Here is a 21,734-nt window from a genome sequence, read left to right on the forward strand (position 1 = left end):
TTTTCTTTGCAAAGAGGCGGAAGAGAATAGAAGGGTATAAGGTGGAGGTTTCAGAGTCTGGTCGACTGGCTGATGTACGACGGTTAGATAATACTGACTGAGGACATTTTTTTCTTTTACTCGCTCGTTTCCATCTCGTTCCAACTCTTCGTCCCCTTTTCAGCCCTCGCAAGCCTGGAGGTAACGCTACGCGTATATACACCTCGGAGATGGCGTGCACTTCAGTGACTGGGCTCTTCCGCACTCACTCGTAAACTGGTAAAAGCCTTTGCCAAATGCCAATAACTTCCTCGCAAATTCCTGTCCCCCCTTAACCTCCTATTTATCCATCTCTTGATCTATCTGTCTGCGTCTAGTAATATATATACATCTTTGTCTCACCCTCGCACCATCACTCTCTATCCATCTCCCCCCCCCCTCCCCTATCCCCCCTTAAAACTCCCTCACAGCTCATTCTGTCTCTGGCTCTGCCATCCTATCTCATTCTCCATTCACTTCACTCTCCTCGGCCAGGACCCAAGTCGAGCAAAGTAACTCAGATATTCTTGTTTTTGTATCCCTCTATCATCTTCACGAAAAAGCTTCGTCAAACCTCGTTAAGCTTGGCCTCTGCACCCAGCCAAAAACGATTAATCGCATGCATAAACAAAATAGCCAATACCATATTTATCCCTCACCTTTATTTTCATCCCCTCGATTTTAGCACCCTCGAGTATTCCAAGTGAATTACTTTCTCTCTGACTTTCAGCTATGTGCTTTGAACAATTTTCAAATCAACTTTTATGGTTCTTCGTCCATAGAATCGAGTCAGGTTTTAGATAAAGTATTTATCATTATCAGAGCCAAAGGTGTAATATTTATATATGATATTAATCACTTCTGTAGTCATAAGACATATTTTTCTTCCATACTTAATCATCGTTGGAATTTTCACGATGATCTATCTATTTTCTTTTGATATGTAGAGTTTCTATTTACCTCCACCAGTCCGTCATTTAATTTATGGTTTGATTCATCAACCAGACCAACTATTACTTATTGTCAGTCTTAAAAGAATACTCGTTTTCTATGCTATAAAATCTTCGAATCTTTCATAGCAAACTCTGACTCTTCTCTTCATGTATACGATCGTTCCAGCTCGGATTTGCCAATCTGATTCGTAAAAGGGACAACGTGGTACAAATAATACAGGAGGCAGCCAAAAAATAAATTTATTAGAAGCAATAGAGTTGGGACTCGGTGGGATCATTCGTCCAGGAAACATCATGGAAAATTCGCGTGGAGATTATCCTGGGCTATTGGTCGACTCGTAAAACGTTACAGTCCTTTTTTATGCTTGCCTTTTCTCTCCTGTCACGCGCCAATAAAATAAAACGACGAAACAGCTCGAAGTATCGCAGCAACGTGTCGAACTTTTTGAATTCCTTTTTTTTTACGACTGGTAGACAAGCGACTCCATCGCTCAGGATTTTTCAAAACTGTTTGAAAAAAAAAATATATATATATATATACAGAGGTTTTCATTGAAGAATTTCTCGGGTCAAAACATTCAAAGAGCATACGATGCACATCTGCTATGTTTATTATTGCGAAAGTGCACGAGGAAAATTCGAGTGCAACTATTTTATCAGCGATTCTCGCCAAGACTTCGCTAATTAATCTTCTCATAGATTTTTTATATCTCTCCGAACTATGAAGATTATCGACTGATAACTTTTTGCCTGGAATGTCCACGTCGTTCAAGAAGTTTTTTAGGTTTAGAAAAATTGTTTAGATTTTGGTTACTAGAAGAGGGATGGGGTGATCGGTGGAGCTGTCAGCCACAGACACTGACTGGAGAAATTTCGGGCTGAAGACTGGCGCAGCGAGTGTGCACGTTTTGCGTGGGTGAAATTGATGCCCGCTACTTTTTTAAAGTAAAGTTCAAGTGCCAGCGGGAATTTTCAAATAGCGAAATAACGCGAGGAATCTCGCAGAATTCGAAATGCCTCGACAGCTGCCACCAAGTGCGCAACGCCCAGCGACTTATAAATTGTAATAAAAGTCGCGATACTGCTTTAACGTTCGAATAAAAATGAGAAACATTTATAATAAAAGTCTCTATCGTCTGCTCCTATTTTTGGCAATGGGAATAAAGGCTTTCGAGGGGAATCGCGTTGTTGGTTTCACGTAAGAGTTTGATGGGTTTTGAGTTAGAAATTTATCAAACTTTATTTAATTTGGTTCTGTGGGAAAGGACGAGACTCGGTCTAAATTGGGGAAACCTTAGCAAATTTTTAACATTTTCATCATTAGGACCTTATATAACAGTGTGTGGAATAAATTCTAAAAAATTTTAGACCGAGCGATGCGATGCCTTCATTTTTTTAGAAAAAGCTTTCCAGATGTAAATAGCATGACCTCCTTAAGTCATTTTGAAATCCGACCTTCTAAATCATCCTGACAAATTAATCGTGAGTCCCGTGCAGGAAATGCGAGACTCGATGATCAGGCCAATATGCTTGGCTGTCATGCTCCAGTCTTGGTCCAGCCTTGACCCATAATTTTAGTCACGAGTCAACAATGTTACAAGATGATTAGATTCGAATGAAATGATCGCAAGTTAGAAATGGAATCGAACGATGTTTTAATAATTTAATATTGATTTGTGGGTCAGCTTAAGGAGTTCATAGCTGGACATTCTTATGGACGAGCTTTTTCAACCTGCAATCGATCGTTTAATGGCTCGCTGCAATTTGACGGATCGTAAAAAACAAGCAGAACCGTCCAGTAACGTGATGGAGAAAAAGAGTCGCGGTGACGATATTAACCTACTTAATTCTCCGTAAAGAGTCCGAGCGCCACTGAAATTACACTCGGTTTTAGATAATTGCACGCAGACTCGTTTTTTTCTGCTCTCTTGGATCTAAATTATCGTCCGGTGCTGCTGGTGGTTTAAATTTTTCGAAATCCAATACCCTCTCTGTGTACAAATGACTAATGGGAGAAGAAATTCATGCCTTAATTCGTTTAATATTAGTGTCAGACTAAAGTTAAAATTTTAATTAACAAATGGAACGATATAATTTTTCACCAGTTATTTTTTTTTATAACACGACTGATTGTACTTGTCCTTATTTATTTATTTATTTAAGTAGAGTTTTTTCCATAATTTCTTCGACTTTGACTTATTTGGTGGAGGAATTAAAAAAGTTGGAATAAGGTTTCGTTGAACGTAAATCACAAAGGAATAAAATAAATGGTTGCTTTAATAAAGAGGTTTGGATCCGAAGTAATTGCAGTGAGTTGGTCGAGTAGCGGAATAAAAAAGATAAGGCGATTACACTGTAAAGCAAGCTAAAAGATTATTTGTACTAAATAAAATAAAGTGGTTGGTTTAAGTAGGTAAATGAACCAAGACACATCGAAAGTAAGGTGTAACCTCGTAAGATTTTAATGAATCAAAGACAAAAAATGATGGAAAACTTAGGCAAACGATCAAAGATTTTCCTCGAAAAATAAATAAGTTAATGTACAAATTCTCGTTGTTATTTGTATTCAACAAACAAATGTTATTTTAATAAAAAGAGAATTTTGTGACAGTCGAAGTACGTTTTATTTGACTGATATAAAAAACTTTTCGTTCTCTGAGCTGGACACACAAAAAAGTTTTTCCTTTTTCGCCATCAAGCATCTTTTTGCCATCTCTTAAACTGGACCCTTGTAAATACACGCCAAAGATTTCTCCGCTTTGTGATTTCAATGCTTTAATACATCGAGTAAAAGACGCAGAGCTAGGGAGAGAGCAAACAAAAATATGAAAGGGCCAGTTTTAAAGAAGAATAAAATAAAGAGAAAAATTGCAAAGAAAGTAAAAGATATTGAATAATTTATAGAACGAAAACAAATTTATCACTTCGGTTGTTTCGCAAGAAAAAATTTTATTTCCACTAACAAAGTTTGAATATTTTTGTTATAAAGTAACTATACAACTAGTGTAATTAAGAAAAACTCTCGATTCTCAATATACAATAAAATACAGCAATCTCTATTCAATTAACTGAAGTTGATTTGGGAAATTAACAATTAGTTGGAAAGGTACCAGTAGGAAAAATCTGGAGAGCAGGTCTTCAAGAGTGGAGGAGTAAAATCCTGGGGATAATAAGGGGAAGGAGGTTGAGCGAACTCAAGTTACTATCTCGGCCCTTTCGGGGTAGCATTGAACGACCGAATTGCGCTTACACCCTGAAGAGAGGCATAAATTGCGGCGACTGCAAGACGAGGATAAAAAAACGTGGGGGAGGGGAAGAAAGAGAAGCAAATGTATATCTCCCAATTTCTGGAATGGCGACGGTTTTCGTCGATTCGGCGATATTTCCTCCTGAATGGTGGGTGGACACCGAGATAATTCGAGCGAAGCTACGGAAGAGATCTCGCAAGGTCCCCGCTGATCCCGGGGACCCCGAGGGTTAAATAATCTTCGAATAGCTGTGACGTCACTAAACCCAACCATCCAAAGCAAACCCAACCAAACCCCAATTTCGCCCTGGCTGTATAAAGCAGCCAACCTTAATTAGTAAAAAACTACCAATAACGATGATCTCGAGATTCAAGTTTTCTTCCGAATGTCATAAATCGTCCCAAAAGCCTCGGATCGATTTTTCTACAATACATCCCAATGAAACAGATTTCCGATGTTTATTATTGCTGTTTCAATAAAGCAGAATAATATTAAACAATTTTTAAAGCAGAAAATAAATAAAGTTTTGCTTTATTTTGATGGTATCAAAGTTTTTTTTATGAAGAACGTTCGAAAGTTACTCCTGCATCGAGTCTCCGGTAATGGACGAGAATTAAGGGGGGGGGGGGGGTTAAACTCGCAACTTTTAGACCCTTGGTTAATATAGTTAAGTTCATTTTTGTCTCGTTGATTAATTGGGAAAAGGAGTCAAAGCTAACACAGTTTTGTAGGAGAGTACGATGGTACAGTGGGACCAGCGAATATTGAAGCTTTTATGATACCAAAGTGGCCTCGAGGGTTTGCTCTGCAATCTAATCATGGCTTGGAAAGAAAATGCACGGGTAATTCTCACTTTTAAACGACTTGAAGCGAAACGATATTGAATCCAACATTCGCAATTACGATTTCTTCGCATTCCTTCGGACTAATCTTCAGCAATAAAGACTCTCAGACCGAGGAAAAAAATACTACCCTTGCTCGACTGTCAAACAGGTTCCGCAATGAACGAGACAAGATCAATCTGTAGTACGAGGAGAAGACAAAGTATATTCGTTAAGGTGTCGAGTAATTAAAAGTGATGAAATGTCGATTAGAAGAGGAGCACACAATGTTGAATATATTTTTATATATACACATTTTGTGATGCGAGTGATTATAAAAGTATCGTTATCACCGAGCAATTGCGATGGATAGCTTTAGGCAAAAAAGGGTGAAGTTATCACACGATAATTTGTGCTTTTAAAATTGCCCCTTCGATTATTCTTGTCACCAAGTTACAGCTTCGTTGCTTTCGAATATAAACGTAGAGAATCACGTGCTAGAAATTTATTGCTCGATATCGGAGATTTATTTGGCCCTCGGCTGAAATAGATGAGGTGCAATTAAGAAAATGGAAGAGGATACGTTCCTTCCTTTTTTGTCCAAAGGATTTTGCATCGATGGTCAAAAACGAATTTTGTATCCTATGGAATATAGTGAGACAGAAAAATGTTAAATCCGAAAGCAGGAAAATTATGAAATTAATTTAACTGGAAAATCTAGTTTCACGAATTAAATTCAATGAAACCAATTTCCTGAAGCGTTACCGAAAGTGGAGAAAATATAGGATTAGGGAGATATCTGGGAGTAAAGATCTAAGTTTGTTGGATAAGTTATATATTTGCGGGATAATTAATTACTCGCACGGTAATTGAATTTCGAGATGGTTAATGAAGTGAGAGGAAGGGAGTGTGAAGGGCAATTCAAATTTATAAGGGGGAGGGGTGTCTGTAAAATAGTGAAGCGAAAGAGAGAGAGAGAGAGAGAGAGAGAATCAGTAGTTAGCAATCGTCGAACATACTCCCTGGCAAGATAGTCCTTGCGCATAAATTCACATTACAAGAAGCCACTCACATTGAAATCAATTCCTCGTGGGCGTACTCTAAAATAGAAGCTAATAATCCGATGCTATGCATGGAAGTAGGCTGCTGCATAGACACCCTCTCCTGGCATAATTTTATGTACAAACGTGGGTAAATAATTATAGTTTCGATGAACCAAACGTATTACGAGATAAAGTATGCTAGGCTTAATTGAATTATTTATATACTATTTCGTTACTGTAGATCACTCTCGATCATCATCGTGTAAAAGCTGAAAATCGAGCGAATGGGATTAAAAAGTCAGCGATCATCTTAAAAATAAATCACGTACAGTTTTTCCTCAAAGCTCGCTAAGCCAATTGGGTAAGCTGCGGCACGATTTATGGGCTTCTCCCATATAAAAGCTCACGATTCGTCCTTTATCCTGCACGATTTATCATTGCGATGAGGCACTTGAGGAAATTTCACTATAGGCAAAACGCTCGTCATTAGGATGATCGTATCAATGAAAGCTGGGATTGCACGGTGGGTATGGGGAATATCGATTGGGGAAAAGCTCGAGTAATCCGGAAGCTTTGGAGCTTAATTGCCGGTGTATCGCAAAAGCGGTGAAAGCCGATCTTATCCTGCACGAAGGAAGATCGCCCGACGACGCCTTCGGGAAACTGCGCGGGCATCCTGTAGCTGCGATTATCCTTCTAATAAACACCGTTACACCAGTAAAGCCATCTGATTTACGAGCGAAACCGCAATTACGGATTCGATATCTCGAGCGACAGGGAAATCGCTCGAAATCCCCTTTCTAACCTCCGAGGATCAATTATACCACGCGATATCCTGTATAATCAATGGAAAACTCGAGATTTATCGCGTAACGATAGACGAGAAACTCTGCGCACAATTTATTGTTCATAGTCATTGAATCTCTCGTAGGACGAGCTAGAAATGGTTTTTTTTTACAAAATACCAAGAGATCCTGTAGTTTTTTATTTTTTTAAGCAATTGAACGATGGAGTTATGTAATCATTTTTGGCGAGGGAATAAGTTATGGGAGTGTTAAACATTGCAGGGAATAGAGACGTTGGTTCGTGGTGGAGTAATTTTAATAAAAATGCACTATTGAATTTTCTTGAAATTGTCCTCGTGGTGCTTCCAGTATTTCCTTGATTATTCTTGTAATTAACGTGAACGCAAAACATAATATGCTGATGGTGATTAACGTGCCTGAGAATTCGTTTACGAGTAATTGGAAAAAGTGTAGAATTCAGTTAATGTGGGAAGCTCGAAGGACTAATGAATTATTTGCTTCGTAATGGATCTGATACACTCTAATAATCCATTAGTCCATAACTCTACTGATGAGGAAGAGAATCAGTTGGAATTCCCAACGCTGTTTTTCACACTCGTTTGAAGAATTGAAAAATACCCTGGAGCTTTATTCGCATGTTCCTGAAACGTAGAGTTCAGGATTCTTTAAATGCTTCTTTGTTTTAATGACAGAAATAAAAATTTTTAACGAGTGAAATTTAATTATGATCATTGCAGCAATTATGTTCAAGAAGAGTTTTGATCATTTCGAATCGACGCTTTGTTTCGCAGACCGAGCAGTTCACCGTTCTATGGCTTTTGTTCGCTGTCATCGTTGCTGGGAATGCTGCAGTGCTCGCTGGGCTGTTGCTGGGAAAACGAAGAAAATCTCGGATGGACTTTTTCATCAAACAGCTGGCATTTGCAGGTAAAAACGATCATGTTCCTCCAAAAGTCGAAAAGTAATAATTTATCAAATAAGCGGTACAAGAAAATTAATAACTATATATATATATATATAATTAATCTTGATTTTTGCTTGTAAATAAGTAGGGGAGGAGAGACGTAAGAGCAAAGCAGTATCAGGAAATATCTTCTTGAAATATACAAGGAGAAAGTGCACATAGCTAGCGATTAGAGTCGAGAAAGAAATAATCTGAGCTTTAATAATGTTTATAAGTTGGAGTCGGCGACAAAAGCTTTAGCGAAGCTTTGCTATACTGGCAGAAAAGTGGAGGGTAGTCAATTTGAGTTTCGCCTTTCACGGAGGGTGTGGGGGGGTGTAAGCTGGCCAAACTCTCGAGCTCGCTTTTGGACCGTTATTCTCGAAACGTAAAAAGCTCGCAGTGGTCGAGGATAAAGCTTTGCCATACCGAGGGAACTTCCAGCGGAAAGTAAAAATAAAGAGTGAAGCAGGAACAAAAGGGGTGGGGGTAGAATCGTTTCTCCTGCTCAGGATTGCATTATCCAGTCATAGAAACACCCCTATAGATATTCCTTAATCCCCGGCCATATTGGTATTTCAGACTTAGCAGTTTTCCCCCGGAAAATGGCTGGAAAAGCCCTATAAGTTGTGCCAAGTGTCACGGATCTCACAGGGAGCACTTTGCAGGACGATCTGCTTTAACGTCGTGTCGATGTCAACTATTTTTATAGCTATCGATCCGTCATAAGCGTCCTGTCACTGACCTCGCACACACCCTGATACATCGATATACCAATAAGTCTCCCATTGCTATTAAGTAAACGAAACTTTCCTTGGATTGGTCTATCCTGTAACCGATCCTTATATTTTCTCCTTATAAATAAGATACCAATAAGCAAGCAAAAGTTAATTACTCAATTATCCCAGCTGCATTCTGGAACACTCGTTAAAATTTATACAGAGCTGCAAGTTTCCATCTGAAATTGAGATATTTGAATATTAATGACAAGGCGAATGCAAATTTTTGCAGGATCCTATTAAATCTTGATCTATCATTAAATTATAATTCGTGTATTTTGGGATTTGGAAGTTTAATGTTTTAGAGAAGTTTCTTGCTGCAAAGTTACTTATCAGGAAAGCTTGCAGCAGCTCGAGAGTAATAATGCTCGCAAATCGACCTTGGCAGTTTCAAGACCGTTAAGCTGTTAAGGATTTTCCCAACGCGGAAAATAAATGCGGATGTACTTGATCGTGAAGCATTGTGCGAGATCGCAATACGCGAATCTACTTATTGTTAGCACGTACGGTTATCGGACCTTATCGATTTTCCATAAAATTTTCACGATACAGAATATATATATATACACCCTCCAAAGTTTGATTTTCAAGGGAAATTTATTTTAAGGAATATACGCGCGAAATGCCGAGAGAGGGAGCTTGAAATTGAAGATTTTCCAGACACGTGATGCAATGGGGTTGCTTTTAATAGTGGAATGGAAGAGTTTCAGGGCTGGAGGAGGGAATTAAGAATTTCGAGTAAAATTGGCGAGCGGGCCTACGTGCAGAGAGGGTGGAAGGGAATTTTCTTCAGCATTTTGCGAGAAGTGGAATGACCATTGGCGGTCCTCCGGGAATTGGGGGAGGGTGGAATATATTCCAGGGAGGGGGCTAGACGTCTGCATAGAAATGCGAGGGTGCAATTAAGCGAAAGTGACTCCTCGAAGAAATTTAAAGGCGTCGTTCGCTGCCCGTTGCAAGGCAAATAACTGCCTGTTCAATCGCCATAAAAGGACTAAACTGTAAAAAGGGACGTAAATATATATATATATATATATATATATATATACACTCTCGTACGCGCGATGCTAAAGGATCCGTGAACCGACAATAACCAACGCTGACCTTGCACGCTTCCATCGAATGCTGGTAATCCATTTTCTCTCTTACGGGCCATCATATTTTATTGGCGAGACCAACGCGAGCCTTGTAAGCGTGACCTGAAAACGCGAATAATCACTGCACGGATGTCCTAATTTGGATCTAAAACCATTTATGGTATCCATTGTGAAAACACCGATGGATAAAGCCTATATAATTTCTCCAAAAGAAAATGTATAAACCTTGCGAATGAACCTCTTGAAATTTCTCATTTTTTTATACATGTACATGAATAGTAGTGTGTTTCTGTGTTTGCAGATTTATTGGTGGGCTTAATATCAGTGCTGACTGATATAGTTTGGAGATCAACCGTTACTTGGCACGCTGGGAACGTCGCTTGCAAACTGATCAGATTCATGCAAGCTGTTGTCACTTACAGCTCGACTTACGTCCTCGTTGCACTCTCCATCGACAGATACGACGCCATTACCAGGCCCATGAACTTCTCTGGCAGTTGTAAGTTCGATCTGAATTCACCGCGAGTCTTGCCTCGATCCCAAAATACCCCCAAATTCTCCAACACCTCACCAGCTTTCGATATACCGCACTCAATATTTTGTCATAATTAAAAATCAACTTTATAATAAATTCTTGTTCTTATAATTATCATTTTTTTATGCTTTTACTGTAAAATTAGTCAGCTTCAACGTAACTTATCCACACTCGAAACGTTAGGATGCAAGCGTTCCTCTCAATCGCCAAAATACATAATTACTAATTAAACACAGCAATTAAACAAGCATTAATGAGGTCCCTTCGATGTATCAATTGCCGATACGTAACGAACGTATTTCGTGAAACTTGATTGTCCAAGCTTCGGTCGAAGAATAATTGAACCCTGACGACAGTCCTGGTATACAAGAACAATAATTATCATAAATATAATCCTGTTTGGAGAACGTGCCCAGGCAACGAAAGTAATTACGAGGAAAATTTCAGGAAGTACACAATTAATAATCTATACGTTATAATCAAAATTACGTAATTATGATTGAACAACGACGTAAATCCTTGTAATAATCACCAAATTCCTCGACAAATAAGAATTTGATTAACAAAGTTGCTATTATAATAAAACTAATAGTTTTAGAAACACGAAAAAATATATAAGTATTGCTGTTTATCTTTAAAATCGTATCAGTATTTCATCTTTAAGTTTTCCCTTGTACCTTCGAAGGAACCTTTTATCAAGTGTACTTTATGCTCCTTCGCTTTTTAACATGCACCAACAGTTATAAACTACCAAACTTCCTCGTACACAAATATTACTCGAACTTGGGAATTTCTCTCTTGAGGAAACATTTCTATATATAAAGAGCTGCTAGAAATAGGAAAAATTCATAGGAAACCAAGCGAAACATGATAAAAGGTTATAGCATATCATTTTTTCATCGTAAACCGAACACTATAGGTAGCATATAAAAAACAAACTAAAGTCGTGAATTTTCACAGGGTGGAGAGCACGAGCCTTGATCGCAGCAGCTTGGGGCCTTTCGGTGCTCTTCAGCGTTCCCATTATTTTTCTCTACGAAGAGAAGTTAATAGAGGTGAATATATATTCCACATTTTTGGAGCTTTAAAATATTTTTGAACATTCCTACACAGGCATCTTTTCTGAAATTTGTCACTCAGGGAACGATACAGTGCTGGATAGACCTTGGTTCACCGATACAGTGGCGGATTTACATGAGCCTCGTGAGTTTCAGTCTTCTGATAGCACCATCGCTCATAATCGGAGGCTGTTACGCGGTGATAGTCACTACCATTTGGTCCCAAAGTGGAATTCTCCGTCAAGGACCCATCAGGGATACCAGGAGAGCTTCCTCCAGAGGCCTAATCCCCAGAGCCAAGATCAAAACAGTTAAAATGACCTTAGTCATTGTCCTCGGTGAGTCACGCACAAAGCTTTATCCTCCTTTTTAGGCCATAAGCCAAAACTGATCCATGCAAATAAGAAACCACCTGGACCACCGAATATCGCGTTCTCCAAACTGGTTTCGAGTTATCCCACTCTGCAGGAATACTCTGATTTTCTAATACTAAACCCATCGAGTAAACCCATTAAATATCTCCATTCTTTTTAATCAAACTATATAATGTTTAAATTAATTTTTACCATATACAAAAAAGTATAGAATTTACTGTACAATGCAAGGAAAATATTGTAATTAATTTATAGCGATTGCAAGATATAAAATAATGATAAAATATAAGAATATTTCATTATTTCTTTATACATAGGAATCATGAGTCTTTGGTGCAAAGAGGTATACATAATCGTGGTGAAGTTGGAATTTGATCTGGTAAAAATAATCGAGTCGATTGGCATAATAGTTGTTGTAGTGCTGGGTAATTCATTAAATATATATATATATATATATATATATATATATATAGCACGAGTTTTCGTACGCACGATCGAGTGGAAAGTTTTTCGGAGCTCTCTCAGCTGTTCGCCGATTTTATCGAGCCGTGTATTTCGATGATAAATCGAAGCAAGCGGGAGAGTTCGTTTCTTTCTGTATACGAAGCCGGTTCGGTGGCGACCGGTTATATAAAAAGAAAGACGCTTATGCGATGAATCCTCCTTATTCCCACCCAGGCTCCGAGAACGCGTCTCCGGTAGCTCCCTTTTTATCCCTCGGGGAACGATTTTACGTCTAAAAAAAGGCAGCTAATCTAATTCGTTGACGATACGATTTTTTCCTCCGCCCCCTTCCCTTTTTAACATCACCACCAATTATTTACCTGTCCACGCCAATAAACTCGAAAAGGGTTCCAGCAACCAGTCATTAGCTTCACACATCAAAGGATTTAATGAAAACCAATTAATCTCTGCAGTATTTCGTCGTCTCGTAGCGAATCCACTTATTTAACGCGTGTCGATTAGTGTATAGTCAAGGTACCAATTATCAAAAGAGCCAAATTAATTGTAGCCAAACGCTCAAGTTTCTGCGATAATAATAGAGGTAGCGAAACTGTAATTATAATAGAATGATATTCTAATTTATCTGTTTGATAAATGTCGTGTCATTTGCAATGGCAAACATCAGGATTAAATATGTATATGTTAAATATCATCGGGAAAGGTATGATTAATTTATCGTACCGATCTAAGTGACTGGGAAACGCGAATCATTGGAACTTCGTGGTATCACGTTCTGCAAAATTAATTTGTAGTCATTTTTGAAACGCACAAATTTATCAGAATTTTAATGTCGAAGCTTGAATATTTTTTATTGGAAAAAATATTACAATTTTGATTTGAATTAGTTTTTGGTTTCAACTGATAAGTCCCCTATTGGAATCAAAAGCAATTTTCCGATTCCGTGAAATCGATGCGCTTAAAAATAATCGTGAATCTAAAAAATATGGAAAATTTGCGTAAAAAGACCTTGTATTTTGAACAATGTTATGAATCAATTGTTTTTATTAGAAATTCGCAATTCAGCTAGTTCCTAAAAATAATTTCCTTTATCTGGACTTTACCACTGATTCATGAATCATAAAAATATAGTGTACAGGTACATCTTGATAAACAATGCAAATAAGTCAAACTTTGTAAAAGTTGAGATAAAATTATTCACAAGCAAAATTTTAGCAAGCTTTGCGTAACAGCATCGACTTTAAAACTTCGCATTGTCTAGAAAAAGAAAGCAAATCCCTTTTTATCCCAGTTTTGTTTCACAGATTAAAATTGCAATTATTTATAGAGAAAAGTAAGGCTTGGCTCATCTTCAAATAGATTTTGCAGCGGGAAAAAAGAGAATCGATGTAAGCTACATACTTCTATACAGTGTTCGAGCTAAATAAATCCATGGCAAATCCATGCACGATAGGAAACAAAAGGCTGAAAATGCATCTTTGCTTCGCGAATCGATAAAATCCAAATGGTTTGGTTTGCAAAGAGCCTGCTTTTACCCCTATCGAGACACAATTGTCCACGATACGCTCTTTGTACATAATTAACCTTCCGTATTTTCCGTATGTGTTTCAGTATTCGTGCTCTGCTGGAGCCCGTATATCGTGTTCGACCTTTTACAGGTTTTCGGCCACGTGCCGAGAACGCAAACAAACATTGCAGTGGCCACTTTCATCCAGAGTCTGGCGCCACTGAATTCAGCAGCAAACCCTATCATTTATTGCCTCTTTAGCACGCCCTTCTGCAAAACTGTACGGTGAGCAAAATATCCATAGCTTCATTTAATCATTTATAGAACCCTTTGGACAAAAATTATTGTCACTAGTCAATTATATCATTAATAAAATAAGACTCTGCAATGATTCAATAAATAACTCTTAAATAATAACAGCTTACTTTAAAATTCCAAACTTTGTAAATACCTTGCTCGTATGTGTGCTAGAGTTATTTGCTCAATTTAGTCGAGTAGAAATTACGTAATTTATTGTATCGAGCTGAATTAACTCGACTTTTTCGGTTACACTGCAATTATTGATTGGTAGGAATCTGCAGGCGATTTCCTGGATTTCGAGATGGTGCCCTGCGAATCTACATCACTGCTTTGGCACCAGTGGTGCTAACAGCAGCACCAGGACAACCGTCACAACGTCCCTCACAGCCCAGTCGTCCCGAAGAAGCGGCCATATAACAGCACTGAACTCGACTGCTAGAAAGAGAATGATGGTTTCTCTGGTATAACTGAAATCAGTGGAAACCAACGAAAAATCCACTCGCTGCAAGATTATTTATTTAGTTAGTACTGCGATAGGACGAAGCTTCTTAAAATTGACCTTGACCAAAGTCAGAGGGTCATCGACGTAGGTATGATATACTAGTAGAGGACCCATCAAATATTGATTAGGCCCAATTTGTATAAGAGCTTATTCGAATAATTATTACAGTAAAAAAAAAAAAAAAAAAAAAAAAAAAAGTGAGAGAGAAAAGGATCTTGAAAAATTAAAATTATATATATATATATATATATACTCTATTGAACACTGGTTCAACCTGCAGAGGTCATTGATCCTTGGTACCATCAGGGTCCCCTTGCAAAGGCTCTTGATACAAACCCACGAAGACCATCGATTGAAGTATCAATCGAAGGAGCTCCAAGGATTGACTCGAGCCTCGTAGGAATTACCGGAATGAATCGAAGGACCTTGAAGAGCTTTGCTGAAGAGTCTCGAAAGAAAAAGAAAGCTACAGTGGCCTACATAATCGTTATCATTGAATGCCCAAGCAGATGGCGATTGCCTGCAGTTTCCGTCAAAGCTAATTCGGTGGCAACTTGGTTGAACTTTCGTCAAATAAGCATCCAATTAGGCGAGCGAGCCAAGCAGCTCAACCGGAAGTTCTCTTCAGGAAGCACCCAGCCCTATCTGGTAAAATAGAAATTCATGATTCGCATTTATATGCTTGTCCGAGCTTTCAGTTAAAGCGACTGTTCTATTTATACGAATCTTGCCTTCCCGAAATGGAAAGCGTGATGCGAGAGAGATATAATAAACGCAAAGGGACATATGCCCTCGTGTTGGTACTCGTGTGCGTATATGTGAGGGTTGGGGATGTATATATATATATATATCGATGTGTGGCTGTATACGCGTCGATAACAAGGCTGTGGGTGGAATATTTCATTTCCAAAATTACGCATTTAATTAATCAGTATTCTGGGCTGAAGAAACGCAATTGCCCTTCACCCTCCGTATGTTATCTATATCGACCCTTACATTTCTCCATTATGCATACCTTCCTGGATGCTGCTCCCCAAATTCACTCTTCGCTCCCAATAAATTCCCTCCTGTAATACGAAGATTGCAAGGGAGCTCGTTATTAAAACGATAGGGCACAATTGTCTCTCGTTACAGATATATACAAATCCTGTAATGCCCTTTTATCAATCTCCTTTGTACGATCTTTCCTATCAATAGTTTCTCCAGGCATTGTATATAACCTTGATTATCTTTATTATTCGCTTTCACCACAATTTTTTGTATACTCTACGTATAATTTGCGTGAATGTACGACGGCTAGAGGGCTGATTGCGAATCCCAAACCCACGTGGAAAAAATACGCTCAAAGTATACGTGTACATATAGTTATAAGCGGTTGTGTAATGTATATAATAATACATAATGTTGAGTTAAGGTTGTCCGGAATATTCCACTTTCCTCAGTGAAAGTAAAAAACCATACAATTTGGAAAGAAGCTTTTATTTTCAACTTCTTTGTCTGATAATTGTAATTAAGAGATTATTAATTAATTAATTTGATCAATGTTTTACTTTGCGATTGTTAATATTGATAGTGATTAATGTATTTGTATCTTTAATATGACTGTATAGCTTACAGTTAATTGATTAATATTACAATAATTATTTTTTATGCTGTTTCGTATCTTATAAGTATATTATATTCGTCTTTTAACTTGAAATTATTTATAATTGAATGCGTAGCTGTTAATTATAAAAATATTGTAAATAAATGCATGGTATAGGAGTATAGTATTTAAAGATTAACCTTTTGGTTAATTAATTATTTATTAAGACTGATGTTTAAGTTGAGAAGTGTAAGAAAAAGAAGCTTTTTTCAAATTTCATGCCATTTTTCAATTGCGAGAAAAGTTGGATTTTCCGGATTTCCTGTTGTATATGAAGTAAAATTAAAAATTATATTTATCTATGTATGTCGTACGGAGATAGATGGAAATGTTAATTTATTAGCGTCCGGTAATCTCGATTGAAAGTTATCCCGGCCAAATTATAATGCCTATGTATTTTCCTATCAAGTAAAGAAATAATGCATCGATTACATTCACGACGAATTTTTTATTCGAGTATGTCAAGCTACGCACATTAAAAAATCAATACTTTACTCATTTTTCTGTATAATTTATCAGTCTATCAAATCTGAATTGGTAAATTTTTAACAATTTTAATTATTCTAAAACATTTCCTCCTTACGCCTCATAAAATTTCGACAATTAAATTGACAAGATAATTCAAATTCAATTGCTTAATTCACTTGACACCTTGAAGACTGACGGTGGCTAAATTGATTAACAAACTTCCATAAATAATTAACTTTTAATTTGGAGCTATGGATGAATCGCAAATTAATAGCCACTTTAACATTTAAATTGCTCGAAAATTCATGATAATTAAGAGCGAGAGTGTGCATCTGGTTAAGAGAAAAGTAGATAACTCGTCGTCATAAATAATTTATTCGTATGTAACCCACGTACCTATAATTATCCGTCGCGCTTACACACTATTATAATCCTTATTTATTGCAAAGCAGACAAATTTATGTGAAACTAAAACGTCATGTATTTTCAGAAAGAATGGAACTCTACATTTTGTAAATATCATTGAATAAAATCGTCGATAAGTTATATCCACTCGCACGTGTTTCTTCTCCATGCAGAAACTCCTCGTAACTTCCTATTATAACACTCGCAGCATTTATTGCCAAAGATCTGCCTGGCTGCTTCTCAAATAAAACCTTTCTCGCCTTTTCAATTTTCTTTTTACGACCTGTATGTACCACGACTGATTTAAGCACCATTGGCGTCGCGATAAATTTACCAACAAATTCAAACTCGTTTACAAAATAAATTATTAACAACATAATCCTTTAATAACCACTCAAATGTTCGATCCTCCATCCCCTAATAATTTCCCAATTTCTATTCAATAAAAGATCTCTGATAATTCAGTGAAATTCCTATAAATTGTTTTGTTTAAAATTAGGCAGAATTAATAGTAACCAGAGGAACAAATGAAAAGCGAGATTGAAATGAAAACAAAACTGGTGGTCGATGGAGTTTTATAGTTTATCCCGCTCATTTCTCGTACCTATATCAATTACGTATTATGTGAACTTTCTTGGTCGCTTTTTTCGATATCTGGGCTGGGTGGGATCTAGGATCTCAGACTGGGCTTCCACGACGATTTGTATATAAGAGGAGAAGAAACCGATAGCCTCTGTAGGAATAGAAATATATTCGATTAAGGTTGGATAACCAATAAAGTGCAGCAACATGTCTTGCTTAAATTATCGAATGGCGAATGGCAGAAGTGAACAGATTCCGAACATCGGTCCTGTCTGTGACATGCAATATCCTCATTTAAATCACTTGACTTCTCCTTCCTTTACACCAAGGATCAAAAGTCCCTGCTCGGATCGCTATTACCCCTCGTGCTCCGGTAAATATTCACCTGATACATTACAATTTTCTAAAAATTACTTTCCTCATCCTGCGACTAAAACGCTAACTCTATTTAATATGCTAAACCCAAAGCAAGCCATTATGACTGGACGAGCTCGGCTTACAGCAGTGGCAGCAGTCCTGGAACTCCTAGAGAAGGTAATTGAATAAATCAATCCTACTGCAAAATGTACAAGTAAACCTTTCGACTTCCCAGTATTCCATTAAATTTCTCCACTCTGACAATAAAACCTATCGTGCGCGTTATCCATTAAAGAAAAAAAATGTAAATCAATTTTCCCGAAACACTTTGCCATTGATTTTCGTACTCGTCATTGTCCAAGGCAGAGGGGACACTTCATTTTCAGATTTAAACTCACTAGGAGCTAAAAGAGTCTGCACGCACGATCCATTAACGTTAAATTACCAACAACCCTCTTTCACGATGCCCTTGGAGAAGCTGCAGGCCAAGTTGAAAAGCATCGAGGATAATAACGCCATGATGCAACAGAGAAGCGAGAAGCTCGTCGTTGAGAATGCGGGGCTTAGGAGCCAGTGAGTTAAAGCGAATGTACACTTGCCACCTAATTATTCAACGTTCGTCGTTCCTTCACTCGTATACCCGGTGCTGGGAAGAAAAAGAAGAGTCAGAATTACTCGAAGAGACAGGATTAAAAATTGCGTTCCATCGCGAAAACTCATTTTTCTCCACGCGTCGTATAGTCCCGTACTGCGTTACACGATCGAATCGAAGCTTGAATTATGATTTAATCGCGGAAGTTTCCTCTAATTGTTTCGCTTTAATACCGCCGGAGAGTTAAATTCTATGTGTGTGTGGTGAACTGCCGCCTCGTTACAGACACAACGGAACAAAGCTTCTTATTATTATAGCCAAGCTGGGGACAGCTATTCATTCTGAGAATGTTCTATCCATGTTATAACTCGTTTACAGGCTGGAATCGGAGGCTAGCAACAGCCGGCAGCTCCACGAGAGAATTCGCATTTTGCAGCAGGATCTCGCGGAGCAAAGGAATAAGCTGAGCGATGAATTGACTAAGAAATTGGTACTCTCTCCTTATAAGCTCATTATGCAACGTTGTTTTAATTACTTGCACTTGATATGGAAGGGTTTTTTAAATAATTGCACTTTTTGTTTTGTTCATTACTTTGTAACGTCGTTAGAGCAATTAATCGAATCATTGTTACGTATATATTGTAAATGGTGATCGATCGAGCAGGAAAAGGCGTCGAATATGCACGAAAGTGGCACGTCGACCAACGTAGAATTCAACGAAACAGCTGTGCAGGCTTGGAGCGTTTGCAGAGGTTGTCGGCAAAAACTCGAAGGATGTGACAAAGAAGCACAAACGATTGTTATCACCAAGTACGTATGAGCTTTGATTATAAATGAGGCGTTAAATTGCTGCACTCGTTACATCTATTTTCAAAGTGCTTTTGTGTAAAACGTGAAGAACGCTTCATGTTAAATAAGCTTTATATATATATATATATATATATATATATATATATAGTAGGAAAAATCCAATTAAAAGGCAAACTTTCATTCTCGTTAAGAAACGACTCGATGAAAGTCGATGATAGAATTTTAATAGTATCGCGATGCTGTACTGAAATTTGTTAAATAGTGATAGAGAGTCGGTAGGATTGAAATTAGAAAGAGTTTATTCGCAGATCGGAATTGGACGTTTTGGAGCAAGACATGCAAACTTTGAAGGACGCCGTGATGGCCCGAGAAAAAGCTTGGGACGAGGCGATGGAGCGCGAGCAAAACTATCGTTTTCAAATAGCCAGATTAACGGGAGAGACTATCACGGTTCGACATCTCTACGAATCCCAGCAGGAGGAACTACAAACGCTCAAAGATGTCCTGGAAGTGAGTTATGCTCATTTATTTTTCTCATCCAGCTTTCACTCTCGTGATATAAAAGTAAAAGAACAAACATTATTTTCTTCTGCTTCAAGAAAACAGACTCCGAAGCGAGATTACTGCAAAAGGACGCCCTGTACTCGAACAAAATCATGGTGAAAATGCACAAACGCCTCAAGTAATGATTTGTTTTTAATTAATAACGTTAAGAATACTCGTTAGATCGACGGTGATTGGAAAATTTTAATCGATCGTTTGTTTAGTGAGGAATAGGCCAAAGATTTTCTAGGAATAATTCAACAAGGGTGGTTAAATAAAATAGAAATTTAATTTTTTAAGAAAATTTTATTATTCTTGCTGATTTTTTTAACAATAATCATTTATTGTATATAGGAGATAGGAGCAGGATGGGGGAGTGGAGTATTTTTTTCATATTGCTCGTTTCATTTCAGTTCGCTGAGGCCGTTTTCCTCCCATTGGCACTTTAATTATTTCATTAGTAAGCCAAGGTGCAATAGTGTCCTGGAAACCTTGCTACGTACAGCTTGTTCGTAACCAGATCGCGACTCTGTCATCCACACTTTCTCCACCCTTTCCCTTTCCCCTTTTTGCTCCCCTTCTTCACCTCTTTAGTCAAATTACTCAGTTTTGTAGCTGCAAAACTGTTCACGAGAATATTTTTTATATATTATCAATATTTATTTTTTAATCCCAATGATATACTTTGCATAATAATTATTTCGCACGAAATTCTATTCGCGTTCCGTTAGTGCAGGTAGTGATAATAATAGATTTTGTTATTTATAAAATAATATTGTTAAATGTATCGATGTAAAATGTATATGCGAGCTTGCGAAATAATTGTTAGGGACTCGGAAGAGGGTCTGGGTGGATTCAACAACGAAATCAGTGAAAAGGAGCAGAGATACATCGAGGAGATCGTTCGACGAGTCGTCGGTCCGAAAACAAAGCCGAAAAGTAAAACGAAGAAAATGAATTCGCCGAGTAGTCAAGGAAGTTCTCGTGGAACCATCAGTCCGGGATGCACAAGCGACTCGGTCCCTGAAAATTAATGTAAAATTAAACAATGTGCATAACGTTATACTCGTAACTAAGAAATATTGTTATAAAATGTATAAAAATTGAAAAAACATCGCGCAATATCGTTGTCCTCGAGTTTTTGGTTCTTAAGCTGTAACTTTATCGAAAGTCCTCTGTGAAAGTAAAAAATTGTAAAACATGGATCATTCCGTTATACATCGTAATCATTTTGAGATACAATATTTATAGCTCTGTACGATATATTCGTGTCTAACAAATATAATAAATACGATTGTAAATGGAACGTTAATAAACATATAATGGCGGAGATTCGTATAAATATCCTTTGTCTATTTTTTTAAGTAATTAATTTTCTTAATAATTACAAACAGTATAATAAGCACGCGTGTAAACAAGATTATTTGTAATTTCGTCCGCTTTAATTTAAAATTTGTATAAATTACACTGGTGCTATCTCTGAGATGACCCTAGAACTACGCACGACAAAGCACATTCAAATTTTGCCGCCATTTTTTTACCCCTTTGACATGATACTGAAATTGTTATAAATAAATCTAAATCGATTCCTTCTCGTGCAATACGTATTAATAATTAAAGCCAAAATATAATTCTAAACAATATTAATAAAATAGTCTTGTATTGTAAATAAAGCTTGTATTTTATTGAGCGCTTTGGACTTTTCCACTGCAAAATTAATTAATTAGATTATTGTAGAGCTTTTTTAAGGCCATTAATAATGTATTTTCGTAATAATCTTGAATGGATACCATTATCATTTGCTGCGAGATAACACTTGCACTGTAGGGGTCTTGAAGGTTAAAAATACAAGAGAAAGGTCGCTTAACCGCGACCTAACACAAGGG

General features: G+C 37.4%; 2 protein-coding genes across 3 annotated transcripts in view; both read left to right on the forward strand.

The window, feature by feature from the left end:
• Positions 1-17,088, forward strand: part of LOC136779437 (cardioacceleratory peptide receptor-like) — a 41,755-nt gene extending 24,667 nt beyond the window's left edge. Inside the window, exons 3-8 of one of the 2 annotated variants that reach the window (XM_066737027.1) lie at positions 7,681-7,816; positions 10,010-10,207; positions 11,204-11,298; positions 11,384-11,639; positions 13,749-13,929; positions 14,216-17,088. In XM_066737027.1, coding sequence (XP_066593124.1) covers positions 7,681-7,816; positions 10,010-10,207; positions 11,204-11,298; positions 11,384-11,639; positions 13,749-13,929; positions 14,216-14,411 — 1,062 coding nt within the window. In that variant the 3' untranslated portion in view covers positions 14,412-17,088. The remainder of the gene's footprint in view (positions 1-7,680; positions 7,817-10,009; positions 10,208-11,203; positions 11,299-11,383; positions 11,640-13,748; positions 13,930-14,215) is intronic. The other variant, XM_066737028.1, reaches the window with a different exon arrangement.
• Positions 17,089-17,753: 665 nt separating this feature from the next.
• Positions 17,754-21,578, forward strand: LOC136779531 (tropomyosin-2-like). The gene is made up of 7 exons (XM_066737156.1): positions 17,754-18,080; positions 18,139-18,476; positions 18,874-18,985; positions 19,160-19,305; positions 19,614-19,815; positions 19,905-19,987; positions 20,678-21,578. Exons 1-7 carry the CDS (start codon positions 17,754-17,756, stop codon positions 20,880-20,882), a joined length of 1,413 nt encoding a protein of 470 aa, XP_066593253.1. The 3' UTR covers positions 20,883-21,578.
• Positions 21,579-21,734: the final 156 nt, after the last annotated feature.

Source organism: Prorops nasuta, unplaced genomic scaffold (genome assembly GCF_024137725.1).
Source record: "Prorops nasuta isolate Cenicafe-Biocafe unplaced genomic scaffold, Cenicafe_Pnas_1.2 PNAS00017, whole genome shotgun sequence".
NCBI classification, from domain to species: Eukaryota; Metazoa; Arthropoda; class Insecta; order Hymenoptera; family Bethylidae; genus Prorops; species Prorops nasuta.

Excerpts from the sequence above, each read along its gene's own strand:
- LOC136779531 (XM_066737156.1), top strand. The coding sequence starts at position 17,754 with ATGTCTTGCTTAAATTATCGAATGGCGAATGGCAGAAGTGAACAGATT. Across the intron at positions 18,477-18,873 it reads AATGCGGGGCTTAGGAGCCA|GCTGGAATCGGAGGCTAGCA; the intron begins GTGAGTTAAAGC and ends ACTCGTTTACAG. Across the intron at positions 18,986-19,159 it reads ATGAATTGACTAAGAAATTG|GAAAAGGCGTCGAATATGCA; the intron begins GTACTCTCTCCT and ends TCGATCGAGCAG.